This window comes from Hylaeus anthracinus, unplaced genomic scaffold (assembly GCF_026225885.1).
Source record: "Hylaeus anthracinus isolate JK02 unplaced genomic scaffold, UHH_iyHylAnth1.0_haploid 11989, whole genome shotgun sequence".
NCBI lineage: Eukaryota > Metazoa > Arthropoda > Insecta > Hymenoptera > Colletidae > Hylaeus > Hylaeus anthracinus.
In genome coordinates, this window is record NW_026534337.1 from 5,352,177 (window position 1) to 5,370,674 (window position 18,498).

General features: G+C 35.3%; 1 protein-coding gene across 2 annotated transcripts in view; it reads right to left on the minus strand.

The window, feature by feature from the left end:
• LOC128888032 (lachesin-like) overlaps window positions 1-18,498 on the minus strand; it is a 453,249-nt gene that overhangs the window by 168,318 nt on the left and 266,433 nt on the right. For both annotated transcript variants that reach the window (XM_054144628.1, XM_054144627.1), the window contains exons 4-5: window positions 17,429-17,587; window positions 14,812-14,940 (exon numbers count right to left, since the gene is read on the minus strand). In XM_054144628.1, coding sequence (XP_054000603.1) covers window positions 14,812-14,940; window positions 17,429-17,587 — 288 coding nt within the window. The remainder of the gene's footprint in view (window positions 1-14,811; window positions 14,941-17,428; window positions 17,588-18,498) is intronic.

An 18,498-nucleotide genomic window follows, 5' to 3' on the forward strand; every position in this document is an offset into this window, starting at 1 on the left:
CATCAACGATAACAAATTTGGGATGTTTAGCTTCAGAATTTTATTATATTCTTCAGTACTCGGTATTAGAAACGTAAAACATCTGCCGGTCGCGAATGTGTTAATAAAATAAAACTACGAACAAAAACATTGATAAGTGTCACATTAAATGATTAAACCCACGTAACCAACACACACAAATCACTTAAAAATTGAATACACTTCACGCATCAAGATTCGCAAAACAAAAAAAGTTCCACCGCACGGTCCTTACCCTATTTACTCGCATTATCTCCTCGATCCCTTCGCAAACCTTCTCCTGGCGACCTCCGCCGAGGTAACCGACGTTTGACTTCCTCCAGCACCCAGGAAAAACGATGGCAGAGGAGTATCACGAATCTCTCGGTCTGTTCGCCGGCCTGGGCCGTGTCCTCGTCCTTTTCTCGCTCGGACCAGAAGCGGAGAAGGAGAGTCACCGAGACACGTTAATGAGTTTTTCGTGGAACGTGCCGGGCGCGGAGACGATCGACAAGAGCCAGGAATTAGAGGCGTCGAGACGCGGGGGTTGGGAAAGGGCCGCGTCTGGGATTGAAAAAAAGAGGAGCCCAAGGGGCACGGAGTCATGGACGCGGGGGGCGTGGAACGCGGTTCGAGATCGATCTTCCAGTTTTAAATTTAAATAAACGCCAGCCCGTTGCCGATAAGGCCCTCTGCTAGCAATAGACGCTACCCCGCCTCTCTCCCTCCCGCAGTCTCAACGGCAATCTTTCTTCCAGCAGGCTTGCGTGTAGCTCCAGGTAGCTAGGTGGGCGGGTAAGTAGGTGCCGCGACAGACGTGGAAACACGGCCGTAAGATCGATATCGAGGGAAAATCCGATCATTATTGTGCTTCTTTTCACGGCCCTAAAAGGTTTCCGCGGCAGCTCCCGGGGCTCCCTTCCGCAGCGACGGAACTGATTGAAATTTTTTAGAGAGCCCGGCTCGCGCCTTAGACTAGCCCCCTCCTATTTTCCTTTCTCCGTGCCTTTCTTTTTTCTATACGCTTCGTGATTGAATAATGGAATCCCTTTGAGTGTAACTTCGCGTCGAATTATGATTCGCCTACGCGGATTCTTCGTCGCGTTTCTGTTGATCTTGCGATCATCGGCGCGTTTGGTCTCGCGAAAGGGAGTTTACTCACCACTCTTCTTGGTTACATCGGTTACCGTTGCCAGAGGGAAAAGGACGAGTATTGGTAGGAATTACAAGACGTATTGGATTAGACGTTTCTGCCATCCTCTGAAGGGGCTGACTGAGTGTAGAATACTGGGAATTCTTCTTAACTTGGGGCTGATACTCTATATCTCTTTGAGACACACGGTTATAACAGAAAAATAAAATTCAAGCTGCTCGGAAGAACAGTGTCAATAATTTGCTAATCCGTTTTGACTTGTATGCATTTTTAATTCCACGTATTGTACTTTTAGCGATAGTTGAGCCATTCACTGCTTTGCAAATATAAATATAAGAATATGGAGCAATATTTATGTTATCCAGAAATAAACGAGTCGATAAAATACCATGGAGAGCTCCTTTGCTATAAATACGAGAAGCAAATCGCTTTTGACGGCGCGAAATTTCGAAATCCAGGCTTCCGAGGGCCCTCGAGACGCGACAATTGATCGCGAATTTGTCGGTAGATTAGCATTTGCTACGAAATCGTATTTTCGTTGGTCCGAGGAGCAGATGATTTCGAGGCTTTAGCCGGATAAACTGAAATCGATGGATTCAAATGCCGATCTGTAATATTGGCGTGCACGCGGCGTGCGTTGCCAGCGGAACTCCAATTTTCTCGCTGGTGGACAATTAAATTACAATCGGCAAACATGATAAGCACAGTCGTTTCGAGGAAAATGAATATTTCAAGGCGGTGTCCCTTAAATCAAAATGCCAACCCGTGCCACGCCGTGGCGCAAAAACCGAAACAAGGAAAAATGAAAGAGTTTCTTGACCCAGACCTCAACACGATGTCGATTTCAATCAACGTTCGAACCTTTTAGTCTCAAGCTCTTCAATATTATCCACAATTAGAGACATGAATTGTTGGTTGAAATTCCTGAAGTAGGATGAACATTTTTATGATAATAATAATATTTTGTGGCAATGAGAGAAATATCAGACTCTATAGATTAATTGGGAGACGAATTAAGAAGTGAAGTCGTGTTGTTCTTATTCCAACAAAATATTACTTATATTGTTATGTTTTAAGAATAACGGACAAGTAAAGAAGGAGCTGAAACCACTTAATATAAGTATTTTTAAGCATCCTTAGTCTATAATAATTAGTATGAGAGGAATTACAATATTAGATGCAAATAAAGCCCTTCTTAGCCCTTAATTGTAAGAAAACATGTATGTGTAATTAAAAACATATAAATTGTTCTGAGTTACTTACCTTACAAATATTAATTTTTTTAATTACGTCTCCATATAAAGAGTAGATGAAATATGTAAAACGTATATATATATATATATATGTATGTGTATATGTGTATATATATGTATAATGTACAGAATATTACAGAGAAGTAAATGCACAATGACTTTTTGTCAGTTTATAATTTTTATAGATTGCCCTTTCATTCCACGTAAATAATTTCTTGATGCTATATTCGATAACTGGATAACTCGCTAACTACATAAGAAGCTTTTAATACAATTTAATAATGTATCAAAAATGTCTTGTTGGCGAATCTCCGTCATTCATATAATTTTAAAGCGGCTTAGATGGTTATATCCATAACAGAAATGTATTTGCACATAGATATTTCAGAAACCAGCAGAACCTAGCAGTAAAAATAATTTTGAATTCATCAACTCTCAACGAATTTATATATCTCCTGTCATCTCTTCCTTTCTATTGTTAATACTTCTATCACTTTACTTTATTTATGTTATACTTTATTTATTTACATTACTTTAGAAGAGGAGTAAGCGCGAAATAACTAGGGCAACATCCAGATTTTATTCGAAGATCGTTGGGAAGCTCTCGAAACAGCGTCCAGCAACTACCACCCTCCAGCTGGACCTACTAACGGTAATTTCGTCTCCGAGTTTGCAGGTGGCTTAATTTTTGCCGCGACACGTCTGTCGGTACGCGGTCGGGTCGGTACGTTCCGCGTAGATACGGCACGGATTTTTCTCGTTGCTGATTTTAATAACAGATTGCCACTGGAGCCTCGAGAATGAGGAAGGGCGACGAGAGTGGTTGGGCACATGGAACCAACGGAGGGTCGTGACTGAGCCACTCCTTACACGTAACCACGACGGTTCAGCCACCTCCTGTCTCTAACTCCCATTCATCTCTCTGCATTCCCTGCGACATCTTATACTTTCGTTACCTTTGACCATCATGCTAATCATTCGACGTGTCCTTTCAAATTAACCCCTTATGGAGGGTTTTCTTATTTTATACGACAAGGAAATCGATTTTCTTTGTATTTTCTTGCAACTTATAGTCGCAACGTGGTACGAGAAATGTTTAGAAGTTTAATGTACTTTTTTATTGTTTTGTAGGATGTAGTTAAGAGATTAATCAACACTCGGAATATTTAAAAATAAACCTCCTTTTAATTTTGCATGTCTAAGACGTAAATAAATGTAATTATTTCAAGTTTCTATATATTTGATTTTCAATGCATTACTAAGAATAATTATTAATTAATTAAAATAGATTAGTATATATTAATATTATTATTTATCAGTATATATGCGTATTTATTTAATACATTCCTTGTTACTTGACAAATGTTTTATTAAAATTTCATTACAACATACCAATAATCATGGGAAGTGAGTTAAATTATGTAAAGTGCGGTCTTTTGCTGGTGCGCATGACTCCAGTGTTATGTGAAACGTGACAAAAAATTTCTCGATGGATTTAAAATTGTGGAATGTATTTTTTCTTCATTTTTAATAACTCTTTGCATTTCACAGTCGACACTATACTGACATACATACAGCACCACGAACAAATTCAAATTTTACTTATGATAACAGAAAATTAAATTAACAGTAACACAAGTAACACTATAAAAAAGAAAAAAAAAGATTTGTATACATATAGGTATAAAAAATTGATATGGCAATCAAAAGTGATTTTGAACGTAATTAAAAAACACGTTTTGATGCAATTGACTGGAGAAACTTTTCTTCATAAATTACTTAATTCATAAAAAACTTACTTTTTCCTTGGCTTGAAACATTTCGAATATTAAAAGCGAGATAATGTCAAATTCTGAAGTAATACCAGGGAAATACTGCAATAATGTTGTCAGCTTCTTTAAAGAGATACCGCACAATATAAGTTGGAAGTCTAGAAGTTTAATGTACGTCGAATTATGAGCATAATACGAGTAGATATAGATGGCTTGATCTTTCCCGAGAGAAGTAAAATGGATTACTTTCATCCGGCTCCTCGTTTTTCGTGGTAACTCAAAGTACATTGGGATTTGGTGCGGTACACAGAGAATGGGAAAGTCCGGGGACGTCAAATCTGAGGATTAAAGGAAGAAGATCAAGTAAAATTTTGAACAACGACGATTACCACGTCGTCCAAGGAGCTTTCTGTGTCCAACTAAAAACTGAAAATCCTTCTGATGTTGGAGAAGCTTGTAGCTATAAGGCATAGGAAACTCTTTATGCTATGTACACGTATCACTTTAAATATTTAACTGGAAGGAATGTTGAATGGCGAAGTAATAAGTATTCTAGTTAAGAAAGAAACAAATGTAAGAAGAGATAAGATAAATAACATATTCTTTCGTCATCGCGATTAGTTGAGCACTTTATTATGTAGATATACAATATCTCTGAAATTCAAGAAATAAATGAAGTATTTCTAGAGATTTATTATTTAAAACTTGTCTTTTGTAGACTCATATGATGTCCATGAGAGAAGAAAAATAGTAAGTGTATTGGCAACAATAAAACATACATTGAAGCTGGCATTAGTATCCACTCAAATAATAATAGCAACAACAAAAGGTATTAACGCTATCACAAAACTAGGAGCACAAAAACTAAAGTAATTACAACATAATATTCCGTGAACATAAAAATTACAAAATTCTGGTATAATACTTTATAAATACACAAATTCCAAAATGATAACATTACTCTTTGAAGAAAATAAAAACTACAAAATTGTAATACTTCGCGAATAAAAAATACGGGGATATTTTATTTTTACAAGTACAAAAATGAAAAAATTGTGGAAGAAACTCAAGGCCAACAAGCGCCCGTGGCGGTGCTAGTCCTTTAAACATCGAAGAATTAAAATTCCGTCGTAATGGAGAACGGATAACAAGCCGTAACGTAGTAATCGCTGAACGGGCTTTGGCCAAGGAAGCAACTATGAAAACCGACCTCGCTCGCCTCATTTTCCCAACAGATTTTCCGTTTCGTCCCCGAGCTTTCTGTCCCGCGAGAAAATTACCGTCCCACCGGCAGATTTGCCCGGGCGAATCCAAGTGCAACGGCCATTAACTGTGCCGGCCGTGTCCAAATTAAAAAACGGCGACTTATAGCTCCGGGTCCTCGGCTCTCTGCACTCCGTAGATTACGCACGATCGATAACGCGTGCTTTGCAGAATGCTCCTCTTTGATACGTTATGCACACGGTCCCGACGTATGGGCGTTTTTAAAAATGAATGGACACACTCCCAAAGAATAAATGGGCCGCGCTTCACGGGACGGTTATAAAGGATTGATTAAAGTGAGCACGGCAAAAAGAGGTTTGCGTCAGATGCAAAACTGCGGCGTATATTTCGTTACCATTCGCGGTCATCTCTATATCCGAGAATGTTATTGGAAGAAACCACGTGGTAGGTTCATCAATTTAGAGGGATCATAATCATTCTCGCAGTATTGCTCGTGTGGGATTTCAGAGACAGGAGACCATCTCTTCATAGTGTGACTAGATTAGCTTAACACAATGTGTATGATACTTGTACTTCTGTTCAAATTTGGCAAGAGCGATATGATAATGATTGTAGCTCCGCGCAAAGCGCCCAAGTGTATCGAAGCTTTTTAACTTATCCCACTTAAGGCCTCAAGACCACTGAATTGGATTCATCTCTTTCCCAACGGATCCAATCAGGAACGCCATGACTATAAGATCTAACTCTCTACTTGTTCTACAAACTAGCAGTGTTAAGGATGTTTTCACAAGGATTATTACTAGACTGCGAATGTTTAAAAATTTATGGCAAATGAAAGTATAGGGAAATTTCTAAGAATGTGCACAATTAAATAAAATACCAACATAAATACATATGTTATACCGTTTAGAAGATAAGATGTAGTTTCATTTAAATTTATATTCTTTTTCTGTATCTGTGAAAATATGAATTTGTATAAATATACGTAGTCTAGTTTGAAGTATGTCATAAGTGTATTGTATGGTAGTTGTTTAACATTTACATGTGTAAATAAAGGAATCGTTTACTTGTGGTATCACATACATAGTTTCGTTGCGAGATTTAATATGTCACTCAAAACTTATTAAATGTTGTTAAACACATATCTGAACTATTATAGAATTTAGCACCAAATAATTGTGTAATAATGATTTATAGTATACATTAAGTATCCATTGATGGTGATAAGTGTCCACTATAATCCTATTTCAGAAAAAAACATGAAAAAGCAAAACATACTCAAAAAGTACAAGAAAATGTAATACTACAAATATTTCTCTGAATCAAGTTATTCAAAGTAAAGTAAAATGTCGATCTGCCACGATAAGAATGAACCTGATCAGAGCGTATCATTTATGCGATTCATCCTATGCAAGAAAACCCAAATGCGATCAGAACGGTTGCGGCTGCCAAAATCATGCGATACCCAAGAACATTCAATTATCAGAAGAAACTTAAAACAACAATAAAGCCACGGGAGCAAAGGGAGTCGATTTGTCGCGCAACACACGCAAATTCAGTGCCGAATCAACCATTCCTGCTCCCATTTAACTCAAACAAGAGAACGGCACGTTCCTTTGATGGCACGGGCGACGCAATTGAGTCGATACAACTATAGCAACGGAACACGGGCACTTGGACTTGTTTGTCGAAGAGACGACATCGAGCAAAGTGCATTCCTGAATGCAAACATTTTACGAGAGGATTGACGCGTGCTGTGTCTTCGCTTGTCATTGGAGCTAAACGCAACCATAATCTATGGCACATGCGTGATCGCACTGCTGCGTTACGTTCATTATTTCTATGAAGTTTCAATACTTTAAATTTTATATGTAAGGATAAGGAGACATTAGGACGCCGGAAGTTGCTATTAATACCATTCAGATTTAATAAATGAAATATTATAATAAGTGAAAAGTGAAAGTGGTGCAAGATAGCTTGAAAATATTTTCGAAAAATTGAATTTTTGCAAGCAATGCTTAGAAAATATAAAGATTCATTATTCGTACGTTGAGTGAAGTTCAATTTTTAAACGAAATAAGAAAAACGTTTGTTATAAAGATACACTCATACATTTTTAATTCCAAAGATGATGTATGATATTTTAAACCTAAACAGTGTCCCATACAAAAGGCTAAAATATCACGAATAATAAGCATTGGAGCTGCCACATAAATTGATCAGAAGATGGGAATTTAAATTTAACATTAAGACTTGTGAATTAGTTTCATTTATTTGTAAGGTTTGTAAGTCTTTGTCTATCTCAAATAATTACGTTCTATGGTGAAGATGTATGAGTACATATTCTATTTTTCTGCGAAATTAGGTTACATGAAATTTTTGTGAACTTAGTATTGAGAATAAACTGTTTAAAGTATTGTTAAATTTGAATTATGAAGCTCCCTTTATGCGTTATGACTGTATTATTCAAGTATATAAAAAATCTGAACAAATAACTCATCAAAGGAGTTATTAATTAAAAGTATCTCATACAAGTTCTACACAAAAATTGACATTCAAATGATAAATAAATAAAAGTACAAAGATATTTAAACCTAAAATAAAGAAGCAGTGTCTAGAATAAGTTTTTGTTCCCTGTATTAGCATTTAAACACTCGCTAGTATATTTTGTTTCAAATCCGTGAGTATTTCCTTCTCGTACCTTTTATTCATTCACGCGTTCTTTCAGTCACGTAGCGGCTGCTGGTTGCCAGTTATATTATATTTTCGCTTTAAGTACCCACGACTTCGTAGTACGGTCTTACAATTCCGCCACTTCTGAGATTTAATTTTTCCCGAGTTCGTTTGAAAACCACCACCTTGTACGTGACGATCCGCGAGCGTTACAGCCGGGGATCAGAGAAGGAAGGCTGCCATAATTGTCGTACTACAATAACGCTGAAATGCCTGTCGCGGGAACGATGGACCATTGGTGACGGGGAAGGGTAGTTTTTCAGCTCGTAAACTTGTAATGTCATCGGAACGATGGAGCCGGGTGTAATCTGGCCAACCCTTTAATTAATCTTCGCTCCAGCGCATAAAAGCGCGTGAAACGTGCACGAATCGTCGTCTTTAATTTGATCGTTTTTGATCTCGACTTCAGTGTTTTTATAACACTTGGATCATACTCAACCCTCGCGTTTAACAATTAAGCGTTAATGCTTTAATTGCTTAAAAACATTTCATTCTTTTATATTGGGTAAAATTAATGTAGACTTTATTGTAAGCAATTTTATGATGCTTGAATTGCAAGTTTTGACTCATCCATGTTCGATACAATACATACGAAATTATTGAAAGAATGAATCGAACATGTTATGGTAAATGAAACCATGAAAGTATTTTTAATTTACAGTTAACAATGAATTACAATGGATTTAGATAAAGAAGTAACAAATGGAGAAAAAGAATATTAACTTGAGAAAGCATAGAAAGGAAACTGTCTCTATGAGTAAACAGTTAATATAGAATGAACAAAAATTCAAATCTTTTGTTTTTAAATATGAAACCTGAAACGTGGAGTTAACCTCGCAGTAACGTAAACCGTAAATAATAAAGTAGGAATTTCAAGTGCATGGACTTAATTTTTTTCCACTTATCATTTTTCTTATTAAATTCATTACAATTCATTGTTTACAATAAATCAGATACTTTTCTATTATTTGTTTGCTTCATTTACAATAATATGTTTAGCATATTTGCTTCATTAATTTTATTTTTATAATTATTATCAGTGTATTCTAATTTGTATATCCTTTTCAAGATGATTCGATACGTGGAATGGAAACCTTATTAAAGTGCTTTCAGTCTAAACTGCGTTCGTTTCGACTTCGTTTATTCAAGCTACCATGGTTCCTTTGTTGAATTATACTGAAGTGTATATGTAGGTATGTTTCTGCATGCTTGTCGCGCGAATAAGTGTTTGGAACGCCCCGCTTTTGCAATCAGTCACGTGACGTTTGGCGTACGCGCGACGGAAATCGAGCTTTGCAAACTTTAATAGCTTATATCTGAAGAAGACAGCCTAAAATTGCGAAACGGAAAAGGGTTTTTCGTTGTCGTTTGATACGACGAATTCGAAATATACCATTTATCGTAAAACGTAGAAGATCTTCGTCACTTTGAAAAATACGAGGAAATGTCTAAACCAGAAGTTCTTGAATGTATTTCCCGATGAATTTTCATATTTTTATCCAAATCTAATAAAATGTGTAGAAATTCCATTTTAAATACTTTAAAATGTAGAAGTATATCTATTTCGTGAAATATTTTAAATAATGGTCTTTATTCAAGAAGATGCTCAAATGCTCCTCCATTACATTTTATCCAATATATGTTTTGGTATATAATTGTTGTTATATTTAAGTATATAATATAGATATACTATTTGGTCTTATCTGTATAAAAATATATTTAGTTTTCGTATATGTATATCGATTATATATGCTTCTATTATATACAATATATATGAATATTTATCTTACAAGTTCATGGTATAATTAAATGTGTAACTTAAATTAATTATATTCATATATACTGAATATAATAGAATATAATATATAGATATATATATATATATACATATTACATACAACGATACATTCCGAATATGCAACGATTACATACCAATACATGGTGGTCCAAAAGAATCTTATCATACACTCTAAACAACATTCAGGGTCTAATTATTTCCAACAAATTACGTTAATAATCACTTCGTCGACACGTCCGAATATTTTACATAAATGCAACTTCCTTATACTCCCCGCGTTCCGTGGTTGTTTAATAAGCCGACCGAACAAGCGACAAAATAATCTTCTCGTTACGGAAAGTTCGTTCCCATTGCTCTACCCAGACGCTTCACGGCGGAAAATTACATTTTCTTTCCGCGAATTTCTTATTCGATTCCGCCCCGACGCGGGTAATGCATATCGCGGACAGAACTATTACATTACTCGATCGCAATTTGACTTCAAAGGGCTCGAGGTAATACTCGTTGACAAAAGCCTTTGCCCGGAGCACCGGCTACAAATGGAATTAAAGGACGCCTAAAAGGATAATCCCCCGCGCATCGGCGTAGAGACCTGGGGCAAAAACATCCCCCGCCCCCTCTGCCCACCTCGTCCCTTCCGGGGCCCTGAATCGCAATTCGACGCTTCTTTACGGCGCCGCTAAATTAATTAGTCTCGCTTTAACTAAAGGGATAACTCCTTGGTTTCCGTAGCCCTCCGCGTTAGAGCGCGGCTCAGCTTTCTTACGATGGAACAACAACGACGAAAGATTGTATTCCGCATGAACCCTCGTCAACCTTTTTACACCCGCTCCTTTGACCCCTTTTAACGCTTTACCCGACAATGGAACTCCTGGGTATCTGTAGCCTCAATTTTCAGATCGCTGGCGATTTGTCGTCACTCCTTGGACATTAATTTCCGAAGAGGTTGACGACATAATCATTTCATCGTCTTCGAGTAATTGAAGGCCTTACTATTAAGTAGTTGTTGGGAAAACAAATTTGCGGTAATTAGTTGAAATGTGCGTTTGCATTTTGAAGTATTTTACTGGTATCAAGGGTGTCGCGTCGTGATTAACGAGACTGTTTCACCAGTATAGAGTTCACTCCTTACGCACAAAACCTACCTGTACGTGAATCGGACAGCTTCGAGAAAATAAAACGGCACGGAATCTATTCCTCTCCTTTTCGTTAAATTAATTATTAACAATATTTGTTTAAAGAATGATAGAGAATATTATTTTGTTGTAATATTAACATGTCACTCAGACATTCTTTCTGCAAGGCTCAAAGGAACATTCCAATCAATCGTCATTCGTCAACCAATCCTCGTTCAACCTTTCTTCGTTTCATGCATCAGTAAGTACGATTTCGCCCGTAATTAAGTTCTTCGTGCAGTTAATAATCTGTCACACTTTACTTGTCATTCCTGATCCACACAAACAACCAAGAATAACAATACTTTTGGAATTATTTCAAATATAAATAAATATCATAAATTCTATGATATTCGTCCAAAATGTTTGGAAACAGATTTGAAAATAAGACTATATTCATTAGTTAACTTCTTTGATACCGTTTCCTCAGCAATGAAATCTTTTTCGTCATCTCCAACAAACATTCCGATCCCGTGAAAGGTAAAACCGTGAGGCTGACTGTCAATAAAAGGTCAATTTCATTACGCTTAAATTCGCCAAACTTTTCGTCGCATGCGAATCTACATACATCCCTATAAACTCGAGGCAACCAATTCATTTGATCTCGTAAAAGAACTTCCTACTCGCGCAAATGTCTCTCTGTCCACCTTTAAAAATTTTGATTTCAAAATTCTTGTTAGCTTAAAGCGTTGAAACTCACTCCATTAAAACTTCCTCAATTCCAAGTCTGCAGTAATAGAGGGAGATTATAAAAATATATCTACATAATTATTTAAGAATTATTTTAATTTTGTCTCCATGAATACCAGAAGCAATTGTGTTTCTTCAGTATGATAAACACTATTGATAGATGAGGTACGTGACGCAGTTAATATAATTATGTACTCGTCATTAAAGGCATATCTTTTGCTAAAAGCCTTTAAATTGTCAATATTGCATGTTATTCATATCGCTAAATCTGGCACGATCAGAAAATTTTTCAACGTAGAAAGTTTTCGTTTATCACATCTTTTGACGGCATTCGCTATAAATGAAAACCATATCAACTTGTTTTGTTTTCGTACATTAAATTCTAAGGCTAAGCAAATGGGAAACTCGAGATTTTTGTTGGAGTTCTGTGGACGAACCAGTGCTAGGTTAACAGCGGGAGCTCCTGGGTAAAATGGAATGGTTTAGGTAAGCTTCGTAACTTTATAACACAATATACTCGGAGCCGGAAAAGTACATCAACGTGAGTCCTTTCTAGCTATTGTTGCTCGTAATTTAGTTACAGATGATGTTCCTTGAATTACTTCCACTCGTAGTAAGTGTAATGCGTTCAAGTAATTTAGTTAGGACGTTACAAGTGATTACTTCTTTTTTATCATATTTTCAGGGTGATATGTTAGATACATAATCTCTAAATAGTAAGAAATACTTTTATCCAAATCAAATGACAATAGTAGTATTGCATAATATGTATCTAACTCATTGACAGTATATAAAGAGAGACTACGAAAAGCGTAACTATATACAGCGAGATTATGCAAAATGGGACTATACAAAACGAAGCATTGTAAACTGTAGATACATAAGCAATTATCCATAAGATGAAATTAATATATAAAGTGTGACTACGCAAAGGGAGACTACGTTAATTGAAATTATACAAAGCAAAACTACGTTAAATCAAATTATATAAAGTAAAACATTTTAAACCAAAACAATGTAAAACGTGAGTACGTAAAGCGAGACTAGGTAAAATGAAATTACATGAAACGAAACTACATAAAATGAGACAGCGTATAAGACTATTTACAATAAGAGATGCATATATGCATTCGTATACGCCACTAAAACTGAGCAATATATTCACTCGTCAGTACTGAAATTGTAAACACAAGTGAAATTGGAAGTAGAAAAAAAATATACCTGAAACGTTTGATTGAAGCAAGGTACGATAATAGCTGTGGTTCGTATAAGCTGCGGAAAGTGGGTTGGTGAAAAGAAGGAACGACGGGGGTTGGTGGTCGCGCGTCACACAGAAGCCGTTGGCGGAGGAAAGGCACGCGCTCGGTATTTAGGAGAAGCAGTAACGTAACAATAGGCAAGTACACGGGTTGGAAACGGTAATGGTGTGTCGTGGTTCGCCCGAGCTTACTTTTATGTCCCGTCAGGGCAGCTCTTCACCCTCCGCACCGTTCGCTTTCACTCTTTCGCTCGGCTCACGCGCCATTTCTCCGTTCCTCTTTGCCCCTTCGCCCGGTGGTTCTCACTTATCCTCTCTGGCCTTGCCTCCTTTCATCGGGACGAGGCAGAGTGCAAGCAGCAAAGACTCGCTTTGTTGCCGGACACCTTTCTCTATTATTAAATGTTCTTCCAACCCTCTCGACGCGACGAGCGTCGCTTCGAGGATCCTCGGCGCGCGTGGTAGCGCGAAGTCGCGTCGCGTTTCGCGCTCGCGTGCCTCAAAAGAACCGAATTAATGAAACTATGGTTACGGAATCACTGGCCCACAAATCTTGGAGTTGAGAGGGGTAGCCATCTTGGACGCGTGAGAATCATACATTGCACTTGTGTGTGTGTTCCCTCCTCTATATTCGACAATTTTTTTTTTCGAAAACAAGTAACTTAACAGAAGATCTGGTCGATAGGGTTTATTATACATATTTTGAATAATAAAAACATAATTTTCGTTTAGGTTTTTTAAATAAAATAGCGATACTGAGGAAATGTGTAGAGGTCAAATTATTAGATTATGTAGGATACTGCATTCCAATGGACATTTCTTTTATAAACCGTTAAAATTTGACGTATAACTTATTTTATAATTGCAAGCCTATTTGCAATTTTGTGTATTAAGTGAATGTTTCGAATTCGACTCTTCTTCAGTTTTTATTTAGAATACTTATACACACGATTTTATTTAGGTAATAAGGTAGGCCACGTATTATAATCAATCTACGTGATCCTTTAAAATTAACTTGAATTAATATTTTAAATCAAAATATGATATACATATTTATAAGGAAGTAGCTAGAATCATTTTTACTCAAAATTTCTTCATAATAAAGAACAAAATTCTTTCTTTATAGGAAGAAACTTTATATTCAATACATTTAAATTCCTGTTTTTATAATAATTCATTTTGTAAATGCATACGTAAATGCACGTTTTTCTCTCAGTGTTTGTAATTTCTACCACTTAATTATTCGTGATTATACATAAGGGTGTTCATCCATTAAATATATAAATAAATTGAATAAATAAATAAAACATTACAAATTAAGTGGGTGGTAAGTAGTATCGGCACGTTCGTTTATGGGAACTGTTAATTAGCGAGCGAATGTATGTATGATTTACAATGTTAAATAATGAATAAATATTAAGTGAATTGCAACCTTTGGCAGAAAATTTTGTTGAAATTTATATCTATTAAAATAAACGCCATTTGTTCAAAGGCTTGACTAAATTATGCACATAGTTACGTTGAACAGTGGAGAAGGCGAAACGGAAAGGCAAAAATAGTGTTGAAGTATAAATTATTTAAAAGCAAATGGAAGAATAATTGAGTCTTTTCCAGGAATACGCTTTTGTTGAACTTTCAGAGAAAAATACCATGTCTTGTGACATAAAAAGAGGCAAGAACGTCAGTGTCCTTGCGAAACATCGATTTTCTTTTCGACAGTAATTTTAACGGCGCAAAGGTAATGAAAAATGTACTTACAATCGACGGAGACTTTGATCTGCTTGCTCACAGTTGGAGGAACCCCGTTTGTTGCGATGCATAAGTAAACACCCATGTCTAGTCTCGAGATGCGCGTAATTTCCAACGTCTCGCCTTTCCACTCTGACACTGAAACAAAAAGCACCATTTCAGCGCAACTGTTACTTTTCTTTACAGTATTTATTACTATTTTTAATTGTTCTCTGCGAAAGACGCGTCGAATTAAAAGATAACAATTCTACGATATTCAAGTGTCACCAGATGATATTGTAACTGACGGATTCACGATCTCAAAAGGTATAACTGGATGGAAAATGATCAAAAATGAATGGTCAAGAATATAATAATTAAATTTAATTTAACCTTTCGCCCATTTAATATTCGTTGACAATTTTAAGGATTAATTAGCTGTCCATTTCTTGCCCCTATTTTAAGAGGTTACAAGAAGGTCAAAAAAGAGGACGTATTAGAGAATTTTCTTGTCTACGATTTTTATTTTATTGATTTTATTGATTTTATTCGATCATTTGTAGAAAATAATTGTACATATATTCTAATAAGCATAGAGATTAAATATATTTATAAAGAAAATTCTCAAACAAGTCCCTAGTTTTATCATTTCCATATGTTATATAGTCTATCAAATTTCGGACACGAGTAATATTCTGTAATTTCGTATAATCCGTCGAGTTACTCACGCCACCGATTAAACTTGAATACTTAATTTCGTGTAAATCGAGGACGGTAAATCTCTGATTCAATTCACGCTTCAATTTCTGCGCATTCAACATTCAAAGACTCGCCTCGTGTTTTTTCACGGTCTTTAACGTTACACCATCCCTTATTTATCTGTATAAATTAGTGCCGCGACCCATTAACGCACCCGGCAAAAAAGAACTCCCAACATATCTCATTTTTTCGAATTCCGTAGGGTTAAGATAATTACGCGCTGCAGAAATTTTTTTAACCGGTTGTCGTTAACGACATCGAACACGTGCACTAGAGAGCGTTTCCTGAATCTCTGAAAATGCTTGCCCCGTTAATGAGAAACGCTTTCTTCGGTAGTTTCTCCATATATGCATACATCTATTTTTTGAATTATTTCTTGTTTAAACGTACCGACGCGTACGTCTTTTTTATTTCTTCTGTCGTCAGCAACCCTTCAGCTCTGTCAATGACAGCGGTAACGCAGTTTTTCAGAGCAGCACGTTTGATCTTCGGACAGAAGTCAGACGAATATCATTATTTTTAATTGCCGCGCGCCTCGTGCGCGCCGAATCTATCGGAATCCGGTCACGGATCGACGTCAGACGTATTTCAAGGAAGACTGCAAAGGTGCAGGTACATTTTCGTTTCTCAGCCATCGTTGAGAGGAGAGTCGTCCTTTGATTCGTACGATGTAAATAAGAACGTTATGGAACAGAGGGATGACACTTAACGCGCGAAAAGCTTGTCAAAAGTACAGTAGTGTGTTCAGAATGCAGGGAAACGCGAACACGCGACGGTTTTATCGTCGATGATTTTTCGTTTTAAAGATCTTCTGATGCTTCTTGTATCGGTGAATTAAAATTTGAGTTATTACTGGATGTAAAAAAATTGTTATACTGTGAAGCGTTTCGTAGTATTTTTCTCCTTTACATTTCAGTTTATTAGGGTCGTTCTTAAAAGCGATGAAGTATATTATGAATGTAAATAATTGTGATAAGATTAAGATAACCGAAATTCAAGTAATCATAACAAACTAGAATTTTCTACAAAATTAATACATCATTGTTAATTAGTTTATGTGACACGGATAAGCAGCATCCATGATTTTATTTAAATTAATACTTGTTAAAATGAATTGAACATGCATGCTAATAAGCATAGAGAATAAATGTATTTATAAAGAAGAGAATTCAAATCATTGTTATAAAAAGTAACTGAAATACTGTAATGTTTTACTATAAACATTTATAACACTATGAATTTTCGTTGTATTATATCTCATCTTATTTTGCATTAATGTTATACATTGTGATTCTGAAGAGTACATACTAAAATAAATTGGATAAGAATATCTGTTCCTGCATTGCAGCAGGAATTATTATTTATATTTTTCAAAAATTCTGTTCAAACTACAACTAGTACTTGTACTGTCCTCATTGGCAATTATAATGTACTAACTTTATTTTTTCAATTTCTATCCAAAATACTTAAAAAGAATTTATAATATTAAAAAAGTTCCATACTTATATCGATCTCTGCTTTTACGGTGTAATATAGCTTTTAATAAACTTTCAATTTTTATCATTAAAAACTTCATTTGGAACCTATGTCCTGTTATAACTCGGTTATTAATTTTCAAAAATAATAACTTCGTACAGTCGTTTCTAATGTTTTGAGTAAAAGAGGTTATTGCCTTTTTGAGCTAGTAAAAAGTAATAAAAATAAATTAAAGCAAATATCAAACAAAGTATCGTCGATTCGTATGTTTATGTTGAATGTTATATTCATATTCTTCTTGGTAATGTTTATATATCTCAAGGTTTTTATGTAATTGTCTCTTACACTTTTTATTACAGTATCAATAATGTGTATTATCAAATTTTATACTTAAATAAATTTATTTACTCACCAGATAACGTCTTATTTATTGTAATTTTTGAGCCGTCGTCTCTTTTCCAGCTTATAGTTGGTTTCGGACTTCCTGTCGCTTTGCACGTCAAGCTCACGTTGGAATTCTCTCGTATAATGACATCCGATGAAGTCTGGTAGTCCTCTATGTTTGGAGGCACTGAAAACGAAAAGATACATTTTTATAATGATTGCTTTTGGTTATAAGCAAAAATTAAAACGGGATACATGATCAACAACGGAGGCAATACAAATATATATTATATATATTTAACACTTTATTTTCTGGAGACTCAATTATAGATTTCCTCTATTGTTTACATAACGATATTTATTGACTGTATTGCCGATATACGAGGTTTTAGGTATATTGAGTCTAATATTAATATTCATACACAATAATACTTTATACTGCATTCTATATATCTAATTATAATTCAATTAGAGTACTTTTTGTATTGTTTTTCATTTCAAATTAAATATACGAAATAATTAAAAATTTTTATTTTCCCTAAACAGAATGTACATTCTAATATAGTATATAACAAGTATTTTAACGTAATTATAATCAGATGTGCATTGGAATAATAAAGTAGCGTTTAAATAATAATACAATCTTTGACCTTAATAACAGTATACAGATATTAATGTCATCCTGAATTAATATATTTACTAACGTACAAAGTTCTTTTTTAATTAGAAATAGCAAATTATTTTTAAATATGCCAGTAGTTACAATGGTAAAATTAGAAATAGCTATCTAACTGAACCTTGTCTCTTCTGTACAATCATTAAGATATTATTTTAAGGGTAAACAAATAAGTACATCCTTCAAATCATATATTTTGGATACTCGTGCGATGAATATATATATATTATTTTTATTTATTTTTATATATATATATATAGTATGCCTTATTCAAAGCCAGTCGAATCCCTGTCTATCGATTACTTTCTACTGGTACATAGAATTTAGGAACGTTATCTTCATCTCGTGACTGAAATACATACGTCATGGCGACTAGAGAGGATTTCAGACTAGTACCGCCGAGCGATTAGTTTTATTTATAT